Here is a 17,835-nt window from a genome sequence, read left to right on the forward strand (position 1 = left end):
GACCACAATTAAAACAAATTATAATATCACAATATCCCCACAGTGGACTATGACACTATGTGCCTGCAGTGCTCATACCTGGCTTGCTTCAATCTCATTAAAATCAGATCTTAGTTCTCGCTATCACTAAACAAAGATCTGAGGACATCCCATTACGGGTCACGTCAGAATGACCTTTCATCCAACCAATCAGAGCGTCGCTTACTAGATTATGAAAGTGACAGTCAGAATGTCTTTTCTACCACGAAATATTTAACACGGGATATTCCGAATGACAGTTTCGGGTTTTATGATTATATCCATTACAATTTAGGTCATCTATAAGCCATTCCGGAATGTTCTTCTTATCAGTTTTCATTTTTTTAATCGAGAATACATCAAAATATGTTTCGAAGCATAGTCGCCAATTTGAAACTAGTGTCGTAAAGCTCGAGAAAGCTGTCTTCTGATTGGCTAATGTTGATTTCTTGTCAGTAATTTCATTGGTCAGTCAAAATTCGCGAAAGGTCGTTCTGACGTGACCCGTAATGGGGTGTACTCAGATCTTTGTTTAGCGGTAGCGAAAACTAATATCTGATTTTAATGAGATTGGGCTTGCTTTGTTTTGACATTCCATGTCACAAGGAGAAATGTTCAAATGATCATGTAGGTATCTTTTTATTGATGCGTCAAGATTTCTGCACATCAGCTGAGCATGTTGTCCTGAAAGGCAGACCAGCAGTGTGTTCATTCAATGATTTGATAATCAAGGGCCCTATGAGCCTCTAGCATTTTAAAACATGCTCTTTATGAAAAAGGGAGCCCTACACAAAAATAGAACAGTTTACTGGATTGCTGATTTGCAAGAGTTACTCGAACATGCAGTGTTACACCCTTAATGTAAAAATTACTCTTAATGTGAAAAATTTACATTAAGGGTTATGTGTTAACTCTTGTTACAACCCTTAATGTAAAAATTACTCTTAATGTAAAAGACTTGTGAAGATTCCGGGGTAGAATAGGTCTTCAGCAATGCATGCTTCCCGTAAAAGGCGACTATGCTTGTCGTAAAAGGCAACCAACGGGATCGGGTGGTCAGGCTCGCTGACTTGGTGGCTACATGTCATCGATCCCAATTGCATGGATCCCAGTCACTGGATTGTCTGGTCCAGACTTGATTATTTTACAGACCACTGTCATATAGGTGGAATATTGCTGAGTGCGGCGTTAAACAACAGGTAAACAAACAAATCCAAGTACAATGATAGAAACAGCTGGGTCCTCTTCCAGTGTACTCAATAAAAAATACGACAAAATCTCTACCCCATTTTGTCTATCTTTGTTATTATTACCAGGTTGATATCTCTGGGTGGATATATGTAAACACACGAAACGAAACATACTTCTATCCAACAGAATAGTAATAGCATGTTATCTGTATCGAAAATCAATAACACGTCTTACCAGTGAATATTTTATCAAAAGTATTACTCCCGAATACCTCCCGAACTTTGACCTTTTTGTGGCTGGTAAACAAAAAAGTTTATATTCTGGAAAAATGGCACTAAAACAGGGGTCCGGAAACGGTCATATGCGCCGGACATGTCCGATTGGGAATCTCAAATGTCCGGTTTCAAATATTGCTTACCGGACATTTAAATTTTTCTGTCCAGACATTTTAAAAAATATTGTCCGGACATTCTTAAATTTTGACCGGACATTATCAATAGTTAGGACTGAGCAGTTTCTGTCTGCAGTTGTTACTTACTTACCTCCTTACTTTGGAGATTTAACGTGCGCTTTCCGACTGATGCGTATTTCGCACACGGGCCGGCCAGGCCATTTAATGTGTTTCCGAAAGGGGCGAATGTGGTCTGTGCAACCCAAGAGGGGGGTTTAGGGGTTGCTTACATAGAATTTGGGAATTTTGAGATTTGGAATAGATGCCGATGGGGTTTGGGAGGATAACTAAGGGAGCTGGGTATGGTGGATGTTTGTTTGTTTATGTGATTTTGATTTGGTAGGTTATTGTGTTTTTAAATGCGTTTTATTAGTTCCGTTTTTATTAAGAATACGCCTAAGGCCTTGAAGTTTTCTAGTTTATTTTGTGGGTTTAGTATTGCTTCTAGAGTTAGAGCCTTGTTTAGATTGAGGGTGGTTTGTAATGTGGTTCGATGTGTTAGGTAGTGTGTGCAGTGGATGAGTGCGTGTTCTGGGGTTTCTGGTTGTTTGTAGTGTGGGCAGTTACCTGTAGTGTGTTTTTTTTAATTTAGGTGGTTATTTAGGTTGGTGTGTCCTGTTTGGAGTTTAGTGATTACTCTGTCGATTTTTTTTGATGGATGGAGAATTTTTGGTTTGGTTAGTGGTTTGCTGAGCACTTTTTTGATTTGGTTATTTGAGTTTAGATATAGGTTATGCCATTTTTTGTAATTTTTTGCTTGTTTACACTTTTAATTTCTGATTTTGAGATGGGTAAGTTTAAGCTTATTTCTGGTATTTTGAGGGCTAGTTTAGCTGCTTTATCGGCGTTTTCATTACCGTATATTCCTACGTGGGCGGGTATCCACAAGAAGGTTATTTGTTTGCCTGCCTCAGTTAGGTCGTTGGAGCTTTTAAGTATTTGATTTATTAATTTAGGTCGGTTTTTGGTATTTTTGTTTTGGAGGGCTTGCAGTCCACTTAGGGAGTCGGTAAGTATTAGGATTTTTTTGTGGTTTTTGGATTCTTGATTATGGAGGGCCGAGGCCATGCCCATTAGTTCTGCCGTGAATATTGATTGGTGGTTTGGGAGTCGGAAGGATTGTGTGGTTTTAGTTGGTTGTGTGGTATGGACTCCGAAACCTGTGTGTTTGGAGGTTGGATCTGAGGATCCGTCCGTGTAAATGTGACACCAATTTGGCCAATTTTCGTGTATGTATGCTAGTGTGGTAGTTTTAGCTATGTTTGGGTCGGTTTGTTTATTTATTTGGCTAGCTAGTGTTGTGTCTATTTTGGTTATTTTAAGTTTAGGGGTGAAGATATTTGATTGTTTGCAGTTTTGTTTAAGATTTTTAATTTGGTGTTCATTTAGGTAGTTTGTTATTCTTTGGGATATTGGGGTAAGTAAGGGGTGTTTACGAGCTAGAGCTTGGTTTTTGGGGCTGATGGTTTGGTTTATTAAGTTTTGAATGAGAGGGTTTGATTGGGATGCGGCCCAGAAATTTAAGCTTAGCTGTTCCCTGCGTAGACTTAGTGGCATTTCTCCTGTTAAGGCCTGAAGTGAGGTGTAGGAGGTGCCATGTTGGGTGCGTGTAATTAGTTTGAGAGCCTGATATTGTATTGAGTCAAGTTTTTTAGATAGAGAGTTGTTTAGGGTGTTGTATATGGCGCAGCCGTAGTCTCGTTTTGATCTAATTAGTGATATGTAGAGGGAGAGGAGGGTATCTTCAGAGGCTCCCCAGTTAGAGCCAGTTAGGCATCTTAGGGTGTTTAGGTCTTTACTGCATTTAGTTGTTAGGTTTTGGATGTGAGCATCCCAGCTGAGATGTTGATCGAAAATAAGTCCTAAGAATTTGGTTTGTTTTTGAAGTTTGATTGTTTGATTGTTTAGCTGGAGGATTGGGGAGGCGGGTTTCATGTTTTTATGTTTGAATACTATTCCTGTTGTTTTTTCTGAGTTAAGGGAGAAGCCCCATTTGTCAGCCCATTGTTGTATTTTATTAAGAGATTTTGGAGTAAATTTTGGACCATGTTCATGCTTTTAGTGCGGATCCATAGGGCTCCATCATCCGCGAATTTTGATGTGTTTACTTTAGGGGATAGGCCCTCGAATAGATCGTTTATCATTATATTGAAGAGGGTGGGGCTGAGGATACTGCCCTGTGGAGTACCATTTTCTAGGGGACATTGGTCCAATAGAGTTTGGTCTATACCCACGGTTATTTTACGATTGTTTAGGAAGTCCTGGGTGTAGTTTATTATCTGACCTTTGAGTCCTATTTTTTTAAGTTTTTGTATTAGCCCATCGTGCCATACCATGTCGAAAGCTTTAGAGAAGTCTAAGAAGATGCCTGTGGTATATTGTTTATTTAGTTGTCCTGTCTTAATATCTTGTTCTAGTCGGGCGAGGTTATCTAGGGTTGAGCGGCCAGGAGTGAAACCGCTTTGATCTGGGTTTATGATGTTATTTTGGGTTAAGTAATGTTGTAATCTATTTTTAGCCATTGATTCCATTACTTTAAATAAGTTTGAAGTTAGGGATATTGGTCTATATGAGTTAGCTTGATTAGCTGGTTTATTAGGTTTAGGGATTGGTATGACTAGGGCCTGTTTCCAGGGAGTAGGAACCTGTCCGTTTAGGTAGATGAGATTGTATAGTTTGAGTAGTGCCTGGAGTAGTTTTAGGGGGAGTTTTTTAATTATTTGGTAAGAAGTTAGGTCTAATCCTGGGGCTGTGCCCTTTTTCCTGTTTTGGATTACGTAGAGGAGCTCCTCCATTGTGTAGGGTTGATTTATTTCTAGATTGTTATTGTTTGGTTCTTTTGTGGGTTTGTTTTCTGTTTTAGGTTTATCTTGGAATTTTTGACTGAAGTTGGTGTTACTGCTAACGGCCGAAAAGTGGTTGGCGAGATTATTTGCTTTTTGGGCGGGGTTGGTTGAGTTGTCAATGTTAGGGTTTTTTTTATGTCGTTTTAAGCCTCTGATGGCGTGGATTTTGCGCCAGACCATTCTGGCATCTGTACGGTTATTTATACCTTCGCAGAATTTTTTCAAGTCTCTACTTTTGGCTATTTGAACTAGTTTTTGAACCTGGTGGTTTAGTTCGTGGGCTATGTTTAAATATTTGTAGTCGCGTTTTGCTTTATTGAAGGCTGATTTACGTTTTCGTCTAGTCTGTTCTATTTCCTCATTCCACCATGGTACCGTCGGTTTGCCTGTCTTAGATGTTTTGAAGGGGATGGAGGTTTTGGCTGCGTTTATTATATAGTCTGTTAGGTTTTTACAATAGGTTTCTTGATCATTATTTTCTATTTCTTTTAAGTTAGCTTTGTTGCAGATATCTTGGAATTGGTCCCAGTTAGCTTTATTGTAATGGAATTTTGGTTCTTGGTTTTCTGTTTGGATTGGTACGTTTGTATTTCCTATGGTTATGTTTATGGGGAAGTGGTCACTACCTAGCGGGACGTCGTGCACTTCCCATTGAGTACTTTGGGCTAGATCTTCGGTGCATATGGTTAGGTCGATAGCCGACATTTTTTGGTTTATCTTATCGTACCTCGTGGGTTGAGGCTATTAAGGAGTACTAGGTCGTTTGTTTCTATCCATTCGGAGATTAATTTGCCATGATTATCTATTTTATCATCTATGCTCCATGTAGGATGGTGAGCGTTAAAGTCTCCTAGGAATATAGTAGATTTATCACTTATTTGGAGTAGTTTGTTTAGATCCTCAGGATTGACTTTTTGTTCCGCCCAGTTGTAAATATTTTTGATGTTTATGTTTCGGTTATTTAATGTGATTTTAATGCCGTTGGCTTCTAGGTTTGGCGTGTCTATTTTTATTTCTTCGTAATTTATATCTTCCCTGATAAATATGATTAGTCCTACTGCGGCTCTTCTTGTTTTCGGTTTAGCTCTGTCAGTTCTAACTGAGTTGTAGTTAGGTAGTGTGAATTTGGATTTTTTTGAGAATTTGGTTTCCTGTATACAAGCAATGTGAGGGCCTTTATTTAGTTTCAATTTAGATTTTAGTTAGTTTTGAGTCCGTTGGCGTTCCACTGAAAAATATTTAGTCCTTCCATTATTGGGTTCGGGTGATTGGTGATTTAGTTTTTAGTTGTTTTTTTATTCGGTGAGTTCTTTTAGATGGAGGTTAAAGAGGAAGAAGGGAAGATCGGTTAATTTTAGATTGAAAGCTACTTTGTGGAAGGATTTCATGCTAGCTTTTGGTGAGTTTTGACTATGTTACCAGCAGAATGTTCCGTTCCCCACATCTCCTACCATTGACGAGGAATATTTTGATCTGGTCAGACACCCTAATATGAGGTTAAATGTTGAGATGAACATATTCAAAGAATTTGACAATGTTAATAAGCAGATGATAAACATTAGCACGTTTATGAACTGCTTTGCAGCAGGCATCAGACATGTTCTTCCCCCTGTTAACAGTGAAGAATTTACAGGCCAACCTTGTGACTCTAAAGTTGAAATGAACTTGGAACAAGGTGGATTCATTCATAGTGCGCTGGACAGCATAATGAAGAAGCAAGAAGATCTCCAAGCTGCACAGGTATGGATGTCCACACAATTCCTGCTTGCTCAACGTAATCATCTTATTCAACCGGTTAGACATAATATCAGTTGATATTGGCCCCCCACTTCTTCCTGGCAGACTAACCTCTGTGATTGATGAGATTTCACGCACCACTAATCAGAGAACTCCACTATCTCCTTGGCATCCAAGTTCAATGAAAATCAGTCAGCCGATACCAAGAGTCACAAGGATCGACCTAAACGCAGGCATGTTATATCGGGACGTGAGTATTTTCGTGCCTCTACTTGGAAAAGTTCATCCCATTCCAGACGAAGCCGAGGGAGACGAGTCCCAAAGAAGCAGAGGTCGATCCTATACCAGAGGTAGAGGTAGCCACCGTTCGTGACTCTATACATCCAAGAATCTCTCAGCCAAATCCTGTAGACCTTGCTATTCTACTGGACCTTGAATACCGATAATCAAAATTCATCTTAACGCCTACCGCGGGACCAGTCGGCAGTTGTCTGTCACTATTCGCCGAAAATTGGAATTCAATTATGGACGACCATTGGCTGATCGAAGAGGGTACAAACTCCAAACTTTGGCTACACGAGAACAACTAGACAAAGGGGCCATCAGCGTCATACAGAAGTCAGTCACTACAAGAGGTTTTTACTCTCCAGTATTTCTGGTCCCCAAAAAGAACTCTCCAAAGATGCGCATGACAATAGACCTAAAGGTACTCAACAGAGACTACCTAGTACCTCCCCAAAGTTTCAAATGGAATCAGTAAAATAGTAACACAGCGGGAGCACGGGTGGCCCAGTCGTCCAAGGCGCAGCGATTCGCTGTGCAGAGTTGCATCCCTTGGGCACACCAAAAACCTATGATTGTGGGTTCGAATCCTGGTTCGTCCCGATTATGTTTCTAGGTTTGTCAGCACCATACCCGTGCTCGTGGGTTTCACCAAAGTGGTTAACGTCTGAGACCTGCATCACTTCGGGCTTTCCTCCCACATTAAGCTGACACGCTGCGATATAACTGGAATACTGTTAAAAACGGCATTTAACCCAACTCACTAACTCACTTAAAGTGAAACAAGACACTAGTCTCTGAGAAAATGGTATCAGGTCAGCATCTCATGTGTCCGCCATGTGCATTGATGACTGCAGTGCAACGTCGATACATTGAATGGATGAGGCGGTTGATAAAGGACATAAGCACTTGAGCCCACACTCTGAGGAACGCCTGACGCAGTTCAGCTGCAGTTGTCGGCCTTGGTGGATGTCATTCAACCATCTTTGAATCTCGTCCCACAGGTGCTCAATGGGATTTAAATCAGACTGAGGGCAGGCAACTGCATGGTTCTGATGCCATTCTGCTCTGTGCAAGACCAATTCCACCCCACACCATGATGCTCGGACCACCCCACGAGTCTCTCTCAACAACACAAGCATCCGAATAACATTCCCCACAGTGTGGCCAGACTTTCTCTATGCCATCTGCTGTTGAGATACAGTAACGGCTCTCGTCTGAGAAGAGGACTCGTCTCTACTGTTGGTGGCGCCAAAGCTGGTGCTGTGTTTCCCACTGAAGACGGTACCGGCGATGACATGGTGTCAGAATGGGTCCTTGGTGTTGCATGTGACAGTGGAGGTGTCTGCTCGACAATCGTCGACACACGGTGTCCACAATAATGTGTCGCTGGTGTGTCCCCATGGTCTGGCAAGCAGTTTCCGCAGCAGTAACAAAGCGATCTTGAAGATGCTGTCGCACTATCTGACGATCCTGACGTCGGGTGGTGACCCTTGGTCTTCCACCTCGTGGTCGGTCATCTGTAGTGTTGGTGGTCTTGTACCGTTGCTGGAGCCTGTATATGGTCCTTACGTGGACTTGAAATGCATTGGCTACTTGCTGGGCAGTTTCGTCCAGCTTGCAATCGTCCAAGGGCTTGGTGTCTCTAATTTCTTGCCAATCTTGGCATGTGGTAGCAATTCAATAACGAATGAATGTTACCCGATCTGGGTGGATTTTTATAGGGCCAGAAATTGGGGAACGCATGTGCATTTCAATTTGCACGAAACTAACATGCATCAGGTTACCATGGCGGTTGCCGTGATGCTTTTGGGCAATCGGTTTTATTGTCATCTGCTTTGTTTTTTCATCATCAAATTTAATTTTTCCGGACAAGGTAATGTTAAATTTTAGAAACTTTGACAAAAATTACCCAGATATTTAAATGACTTTTCATGCAATGTTACATGGGGTGACATTTCTTTTGCGGTTCAGTATATAACGGGAAACATGTCATCAGTGGAAATGTAAGTCATTACCATACCTGAGGTGAGATAAGTATATATGCTGTTGGCTATAGAGCAACAAGTATGTGTCTACGTCACAATGAAGGATTAACTGGAAGTGACATCATAGATGACCTCAGAACCAGATGTGATGTCATAAATGACCCAAGTGATGTCACAAACAAAATGAACCAAAAGTGTTGCCTGAGATGTTCTCAAAATCGGAAGTGACATGATGAAAGACCTCAGAATCGGAGAATAGCATCATAAGTAAGGTCATATATTGCCCAAAACAGGTAACAATCATGATGTCATAGAACGGGAAGGATGCCACAAGTGCCAAGTCTTCAGTTTTGCCGAGGGTTAAATCAGAAAGTTAGGCATTGGTTCATACCCTGTTTCTTCTGTGTATTCCTTTACTTCACTGCTGCCGATTATCCGGGAGAACTAGATGACAGATCCCGTCTGTCCCTCTGGTAAATACTGGCTCTGATGTAATAGAGGTAGGATATTCATAAGAATTATCAAACAATAGTATTCATTGTTTATAATTCTAAGAACACTACCTCTATTACATCAGGAAATAGTCCCTCCCACCTCCCCAATATATCTTACATCTTGTCGATGAAGGTTATTGGAAAGAAGTGATGTTTTCCCGCGTTGCGCATGCGCAGATGCATTGTGACAAAGGATTGGGTCTAACTCAAAACTGTTGGGATAATTGGCAGCAAAGAGGACGTCTGTTAAAAGATCTAAAGATTTTATAGTGTGATTATTGCCAAAATGGGAATGTATGGCTATGATGTAATAGTATTCTTAGAATTATATACAATGATAACTATTGCTTGATGTCAGGGATAAGGCTGTTTTAAATTACATGGTCAGCTACCCGCCAGATTCAAACATTAGTTCTCTGAGAACACATGTGGGTTAGAAAGTCACAACCTACTCAACCCCATACTATTTTCACTCATTATTTTTATAATATCAAACAGATCATGTTTAATTTTATCATGGTACAGTTGTGACATGCCCTTTGTTAAATGTAAACAAATGTATGTCACCTATATGAATTGGACACACAATGTGTTAGGTTCAAGCTGTATGTAGGAACTACAGTTTCTTCAGGAACTGTTAGTCAAGAATGGCCTTCCAGATGACTACTGTTTGAAACGTGTGTGTGTGTGTGTGTGTGTGTGTGTGTATGTATATATATATATATATATATATATATATATATATATATATATATATATATATATATATAATCTGAACTTATATGCTAATTGACAAAGTAATGTATTAAAGTATTACATACATTTGGCTGTGTGTACAAATCAATGGGTTTTATGTTAGCTGTGATTGAAAAGAATTCGTTGACTTGTGAAAGAAAGTGATGTTTCGTTGCAGGGAAGCTCTAGCCCAGCCCGCAGTGTTGGACCTGCCACACAGAGTGGACTGGAGAAACTGTGCAACTACAGAGGCGGAGGCCACTCTCATGGCCACCACTTTTAAAGAAGCTTTTCAACAATATGACTTTAGTCTGTAGATGTGGAAATTAGCTAATGGATCCGATAGTGTATTCTGTCAACCATTCAAATTACTAAAAATAATCAATATCATATAAATGTAAGTTTCATGAGAAAACTTAAAGAATTGAGTCAAGGCACTTGATCAAGTAATTAACTAATGTTATCATCCATTTGCTCATAAGAGTGGTTAGACTTATGAAATAAGTATGCAAACAGTTTATGACCTCAATAGCTTAAGCTTTTCATATGAAGTTTAAGATAGGACTAAACCCGGAAATAGGAACACTTCATCTTAAGGTCTCCAGTGGAACAGGCCTGGATTGACTTTTGTGAAAGGTCAAGGTTACCAGAATTTTAAAGGCTTTCATTAGACATATAGATATATAAATGTATTTGACTATTGCATTATATATGAAAACTTTCATATGATGAAAACACAAAGTATAATTCAAGAATCACTTTGTTTGGATTTAATATAACACTTTGATTACCGCATCTATTCTATAAAACTAAGGGAAAGAGATAGTATTAGTGTCATGAGTTAAATCACTGGGTTTCCCTCAACATGATGTAATGCATTTTATTATCCATCGGGTTAGAAATAACCTAATTCATAATCGTGTGTGCACTAGGGAACATATCACTTAACATTCACCAGTGTATTGTCTACGTCATCTGAACGTCATTGTTATTAGAATCTTGTCTTGACATTGGGTCGGAATGATGTCACGCAAGACACGATGTCATAGCTGAGGATTATTGGCTTATTTTGACAATTGTGGTTTTCTAAGATGGCAGTTGTGATCAGTGCATTTTTTACTAAAGGGGAGCTCAAAAGGATGAAGAAATAATGGGTAATAAACAAATTGTATCCTACTGCTTCATAAAACATGTGTCAGAATTTGTGTATTACACTCGTTCTCGCTCGGGTAGCAGGATTTCTGACACTCATTTCGAAAATCAGTATGTCACACATGCTTGTATAATATTATCTCTACTGAACTAGTATCATTCTCTCAGCCCAATTTCTCCCCCCCCCCCCTCAACCACCACCAAATTACAAAGTATTCCCTCTCACAACCCTTCACTACAGCTTTGTATATTGCAGATGGTCATCCTCCAACTCTTGCCTGCCCCCTAATCCCTTACCATAGTGTATGCCTTACCCACCCTTGGCTGTGGCTTTGCTACTGCAAAATGGTTAAGTTGTGATCAGAAAACCATGAGTACAGTTCATCCAGACTAGTCAGTGCAACCGCCAACTGGGCTGATATATCAAGCCTCAACACATCTGTCATCAATAAAAGAATCAGCATCTCATTAGTTTGTTATTTTTGTTCGTTGTTTGTCAAAAGATGGTTATGTCAATTGTATAGGCATGTCATGCCACATGAAATATAGTGGCATATCTATCAGGTTCATGAAGGTTATTAGGAACATGGTAGCATTACTCATTTATAAACTGACTTTCACTTTGTGTGAGTTCATTGAAGGATGAACCTTCATAGAGCGGGGGGGGGGGGGGGGGGGGGGTCAGGACTCAATACAATACATTGTTTGGCTCTCACTCGATGAAGGTTCATCCATCCTTCAATAAACTCACACAAAGTGAAAGTCAGTCATAGTTTTATAACAAAGGATGTATACACAATTTCATTTAGTACATATATAATAACTTTAACAAACACGGGATTACTGACACACAAGTTTTTAAGATTGAAGAATCTGCACCATGCCACAGGGCATACAAGATAAATTTGGTTTTAGAGGTTTCCCATGCTCATACTTTTAACTACAAAACAGTACAATGTATACATTTCATTGAGCATCAACCTAACATCATTGGCAGCAAAGAACAAGAACATTACGGCAGCATGTACAGTGTTTGTGCATCAACCAGGTTTCAAACCAGCTGAGACTGAGCATTTGTCATCTATGACCCCAGCATGGGTGCAGGTACGTATACAACTAAGCTCCTGGCTATCAGAAGTAGTAGTACTTGGCAGCCTGTCATTAGCAATACATCATAACAACTACAACCTAGGTATTTACAAATGATGAATGAAATGAAATAACCCCAGGAACATTGTGGGTGTCTAACTGCTACAATGATTGGAAATAACCAAGAATACCACTAACATGAATTAGATGATGAAAATCGACAATGTGAAAACATGAGAAAAACAGTTCCTTAATTACTGTGTGACAAAACCATTTCCCAGGTATTACAGCGTGTACCATGAATGCATGTCACTGTCACAAATATCTTTGGCCCGATCACTCGCTGTGCCACACATGGCATTCTGAGCATGAGCTATGGTATTCTGAGAGGTCAGAATGTATCTCAAGTAACAGTCTGGACCAACATCCCAGGGTTTTTATGAGGGTGGTCAGGGACATGAGCAGCAGCAGCTGCTGAGGTGGAAACACCGATACGGAATGAGTGGCCGTTAAACTGTTGGTCATCAAGTCCAGCTGTGGTAAGTATGGATCTAAGACTTTTAAAATCTCTATTAAAGGCAGTACCATCAAATGGATTAAAAAGATCAAATTCTCAACGAAATCAACCATTTAAAACGACAGTCATAAAGCATCCGATATTGGCATGACAGTTGCCGGAATTGAGGTGGGGTAGCAAAAACAAGCTTTCGACGTAATGGACAAAGGGCACATACATCTAAAATCGCATAAGTTCACATTAACAGTGTTTTGTTTGTTGTTTAACGCCGCACTCCGCAATATTCAAGCTATATGACAGCAGTCTGTAAATAATCGAGTCTGAACCAGACAATACAGTGATTGACATCATGAGCATCGATCCACTCAACTGGGATACAATGATGTGCATCAACCAAGTCAGCGAGCCAGACCACCCGATCACGTTAGTCGCCTTTTACGACAAGCATCGGTTGCTGAAAACCTATTCTACCCAGGATCTTTATGGGTATAACAGCGTGTATGACCACCCCTTGCTTATAGTCACGCAAAAACTCTCCGGTGCCCAGAAAAGGTCAGTTGTCTGATGATGTCACGTGGGATACGTCGCCATTCTTCTTGGATGGCCTGGATCAGTTCTTGTCGGATGATTGGGGGGGATGTGGTTGCTGTCGAACACGACTACCCATGACATCCCAGAGGTGTTCTATGAGGGACATTTCTGGGGAGCGTGTATGCCACGTCAACACGTTGACGTTGTTGGCTGCAAGGAAGTTATGTACGATTCGGGTAGTATGGGGTCTGGCGTTGATAATGCTGATAAAGGACACCATGTGATAGCCGATGTACAAATGGTAGGACAGTTGGACGAATAATGTATTTCATGTAACGCTGAGCCACCAAATACATGTTAACGATGACCAGTGGTCTCTCCTGCCTACATATTCCTCCCCCACCCACAATACGGCACGACCTCCGGAATGCAAGATGCCGCAGTTCGTTCTTCCCTTCGGTGGTAAACACGCTGTCTTCCATCAGTTCTGAACAGACAAAACCAGCTTACATCAGAGACCCTCTGCCAGTGCGAGCCCATTTTAATCTGACGACAATGTTACGCTGTCAATTACTGTCCTCTGTAAGGTCTTTAATTCCTTGAGCCATGAGTCACCTGGCCACTGTCTGTCGACTAACCATACGTAGCAAGGCATTCGTCTCTGATGACGTCACTGTCAGGAATCGATACATAAGTAAAGGTCTTCATTGGGCGTAGTTACCCTGGGTCTACCTGTTCTTGGCCTGTCTAATGTCTGCCCGGTCTGTATGTTACGTTGCATCAGGTTCATCAAACGTTCTAGCATTATGGGCATGGGTGGCTCCCATTTGTATCACCTCTACGGTCTACTCGCGTTGTTTGGGTGTCAGTCGTGGCATTTGTGATGTGGTTTATTAATATGTTCATCTTGCGAGAATGGTCGTAGTGATGACAAACCAAGTTATATAAACCTTCACAATTATTTCAATATACTCTGCAAAAAAAGAAACTCGAAAGTAGTAATATCGTAAATAAACTCAAGGACAAAAGAAAGTATACACTTTTAAATTGATTTTTTCCCCAAAACTATCAAAGTGAGCAAATGGTATCAGGCTTAAAAGCAGTTGCCCAAGAACTGCAAAATCAATCTCCAAAACGCAATGCGTTGGCCGTAAAGATGCACGTGCAGTGGCCAAAAGTCGCCCAACAGCTTTTCCAGGTATTTGTAAAATTGCACGTGCTGAATTTGTATAGAAAGGCAAACTACATCACATGTAATAAAAAAAACCATCAAAGATATGCCACGGTTAACTGCCGAACAAAGAGAGAGCCATAGGTATTGAGCAGATGGGAGCCAACCACACCCAGATTGCAAGAAACCTTAACTGTACTCGGTCAACAGTCAGACTGTTTCAACGCTTCAGATAGACTGACAGGACACAAGACAGGCCAAGATCTGGCAGACCACGAGTGGCAACGCAACCGGACGATCGGCACGTGCCATCTGCGCAACAGGTTTGTCACGGCGTTAGGATACCGTATCAGTTGACGCACGGTGCTATGACGTTTACGTGACGCAGGTATTAGAGCTCGCCATCACTTCTGTGGAATGGCATAATCCCGGGAACATGGACGTCGAAGTCTGCAATGGGCCAGGACAGAAGGACGTTGGCATGTCCGTAATTGGCAGAGAGTGTTTTTCTCTGACAAAAGCAGGTTTCAGCTGTTTCACAATGATGGTAGACCTCGAGTATGCAATCGCAGGGGGAACGTTTGGTGCCAGGCTGCATTCAAGAAGTTCATCCCTTTGGTGGAGGTGGTGATGGTTTGGGGTGGAATTTGTGGCAACCAACGGACGAAACTTGTCAGCATCTGTGGCAACCTCAACGGCAAGCGATACATAGATGATGGTGCTTCCATTGCTTCGCCAACAGCAACAGGGAACACTCCTGCAGCATGACCACACACTGCAAGGCTCGTCCAGGACTTCTTGAATACAAACAACGTCAACGTTCTTCCACGGCCCGCACTCTCACCTGACTTGAACCCATTCGAACATATTTTGGGGATCATCTGAAGCGTCAGATCCAAAGACGTCCACACCCATCAGCAAAACAGCAACATCTTCCCGACGCTGTAAGAATTGAATGGCTGGCAAATATCAATGTGGCTGCGAGTCTAGGCGTGCATTGGTGCTCACTGTGGTCATAGTTGTTACTGAGCGAACCAGCTATCCGTTGAAGACCACATACTTATCAAGAAACTACCTGGTTGACTGATCATTCCTGTGAACTGTGATATGCCTACTCCCTTGTTCATGAAAACGTCATGTACACGTCACCTGTTTTGAGTTTCGCACTGAAATTGTGCTTGGACTATCGCATGTGACCCTATTAGCATCAGTATACGGACGGAAGCCCAACGCAACAACGCCATCAGGAGAATCCTCTTTAGCTGTAGCCAGGTATTTCCATGTAGCACCAAGCACCATTACATGACTGTGGTACGGTTATCAGACACGCGGGACAACACGGGATCTTCCAAGATCCGGTTGACCACGTATCACTACCAGAGCACAGGACAGATTCATACAGCTACGTCACTTACTTGAACGAACCACCAAGGCTACAATAAAGGCAATACCATGATTGTGTACGATATCACATTGAACAGTGAGGAACTGTTGACGCGCTGAAGGTAATTGCGCTGGACGACCAGTTCTAGGTGTCATTTTGATGGATCTGCATCGTCGGCTGTGACGTCAGTGGTGTCAAGGTCACAGATTATGGCCACAACTGCGATGGAGACAAGTTTGATATAGTGACGAGTCACTTTCTATGCTTCGCCGTGCGGATGGTAGACGTCTTGTTAACAGGTGTCGCGGGGAACGTTATGCACGAAACTGCATACAGAAAATGGACAGATTTGGTGGTGGCAGTGTGGTGATATGGGCAACCATCTCCTACACTGGTAGGGCAGATGTCGTAGTTCTGGGGAATTTAAAGGCACGTTACTCAGGTGAGATTCTTAGGCCACACATCCTTCCTATTATGCTACAAGCGAACGTCATTTTCCAACAAGACAACGCCAGACTGGCAGGACTGACAAAAGCCTTTTTCTGGTCCATCCATCCAGGTCCTGCCATGGCCATCCATGTCCTTCGGTTTACTTTAATAAATTACAAAGGTAAGCTTTGCATCACATACCAACAGTGTTATTCCTGTTAGCATTCCCCTTTAAAATAAGCGTTGAAGAAACTGTTTTCAGTTTAAAATTATTTATTATTATGTGCTGCTTAATTAATGTCAACAAATCAGAAAGTGTGTGGTTTTACTTAACCATAAACAATACCCGTAAATGGGGAAGAATTGTTCTTCAGCAACTAATTCCTCAGAACTTGCACGAAGTCTGTTCTACCAGTGGATGAGATGGCTGTCCACATCATCAAATCTTTGCACCCCCTGTATGCAGTTTTGTGCATAAAGTTCGTAAGCCTGTAAGCATGACGTCTACCATCCGAACGACGAAGCATAAAACGTAACTTGTCACTAAACCAAACTCACCCGTGAAGATCCGGGGTAGAACAGGTCTTCAGCAACCCATGCTTGTCATAAAAGACTATGCTTGTCGTAAGAGGCGACTAACGGGATTGGGTGGTCAGGCTCGCTGACTCGCTTGATGTTTGTCATCGATCCCAATTGCGTGGATCGATGCTCATGATGTCAATCACTGGATTGTCTGGAAAGTGACGAAACCGTATGAATCTGTCCTGTGCTCTAATAGTGATACGTGGTCGACCAGATCTGGGAAGGACACGTGTTGTTCCGTGTCTGATAAAGGTTCCAGAGACTTGCAATGGTACTTTCTTGTCAATCAGCCCATTCCCAATAACTCATTCACCCACCTAATAGGGCCTCTCCCAAATGTTTTGTGATCCGGGAAAAGAATAGCAACTTCTTCAGCAACTCATGCTTGTCGTAAGAGTGAGCACGGTTTTAGGCCATTATTAGCAATATTCAAGGAATATTACGCTGGGCAGCTGAAATTGGCTTCATACATTGTACCCACGTGCGAAAATCGAAACCTGGGCTTGCCAAGGGAACGCTTTAACCACAAAGACTACCTCACCGCCTTTAGTGGATAGAGGCGAATAATGGGATCAGGTGGTTATGCTCGCTGATTTTGTTGATGCATGCCACCCTATCATATTTCCGTTGATCGATGCTCATGTCACAGGATTTGCTGGTCCAGACTCGAATATTTTTACATACAAACGTCAAATAGATGGAATATTGCCGAGTACATTAATTGTTGTTTAACTCCGCAACCATGTCAGATCTGGTAACTCTCTGTTATGCTTTGATGTCGGTGCAGATATTCTGCTGAAGTGGTGCCAATGTCCTTCATTCCAAACAAGAACCAATTCACTCGAGAATGCAGTGTCAGCGCTAGGGGTGTACAATATAACTGGCATACCAATTTATTGCAATACGTTCGTCAGCAATACACATATCGCCATACAACCCTTGAGTACTGACAGTTTACAATACAGTTACAGAAGAATTAAAATATAATTTATCCAATTATCGTTTATCCATACTACCATTTCATAATCTGAAGTCTGGATTATTAAACAAAGAAGTACCATTTGAACAGTACAAATGTATGTAATTCGGTCGCAATACAGCTCTTTATATTGTGACACATTGCAAAATGATTTGTGCGCCATTAGGCCAACTCTAGTCCATGCCAATGCCTTTCGAATGCCTCAGCAACCCCGTCTGTTGGTGATGCTAACTAAGCACAATGCACTGTACATGCAAAA

General features: G+C 41.5%; 1 protein-coding gene across 5 annotated transcripts in view; it reads left to right on the plus strand.

Moving 5' to 3' along the window:
• Window positions 1-11,362, plus strand: part of LOC124114626 (CWF19-like protein 1) — a 329,927-nt gene extending 318,565 nt beyond the window's left edge. For 4 of the 5 annotated variants that reach the window (XM_048385574.1, XM_048385573.1, XM_048385575.1 and 1 more), the window contains one exon: window positions 9,921-11,362. In XM_048385574.1, the coding sequence (XP_048241531.1) occupies window positions 9,921-10,059 (139 nt within the window). In that variant the 3' untranslated portion in view covers window positions 10,060-11,362. The remainder of the gene's footprint in view (window positions 1-9,920) is intronic. The other variant, XR_007218701.1, reaches the window with a different exon arrangement.
• Window positions 11,363-17,835: the final 6,473 nt, after the last annotated feature.

This window comes from Haliotis rufescens, unplaced genomic scaffold (assembly GCF_023055435.1).
Source record: "Haliotis rufescens isolate VD_foot unplaced genomic scaffold, xgHalRufe1.0.p SCAF_6, whole genome shotgun sequence".
Taxonomy (NCBI): domain Eukaryota; kingdom Metazoa; phylum Mollusca; class Gastropoda; order Lepetellida; family Haliotidae; genus Haliotis; species Haliotis rufescens.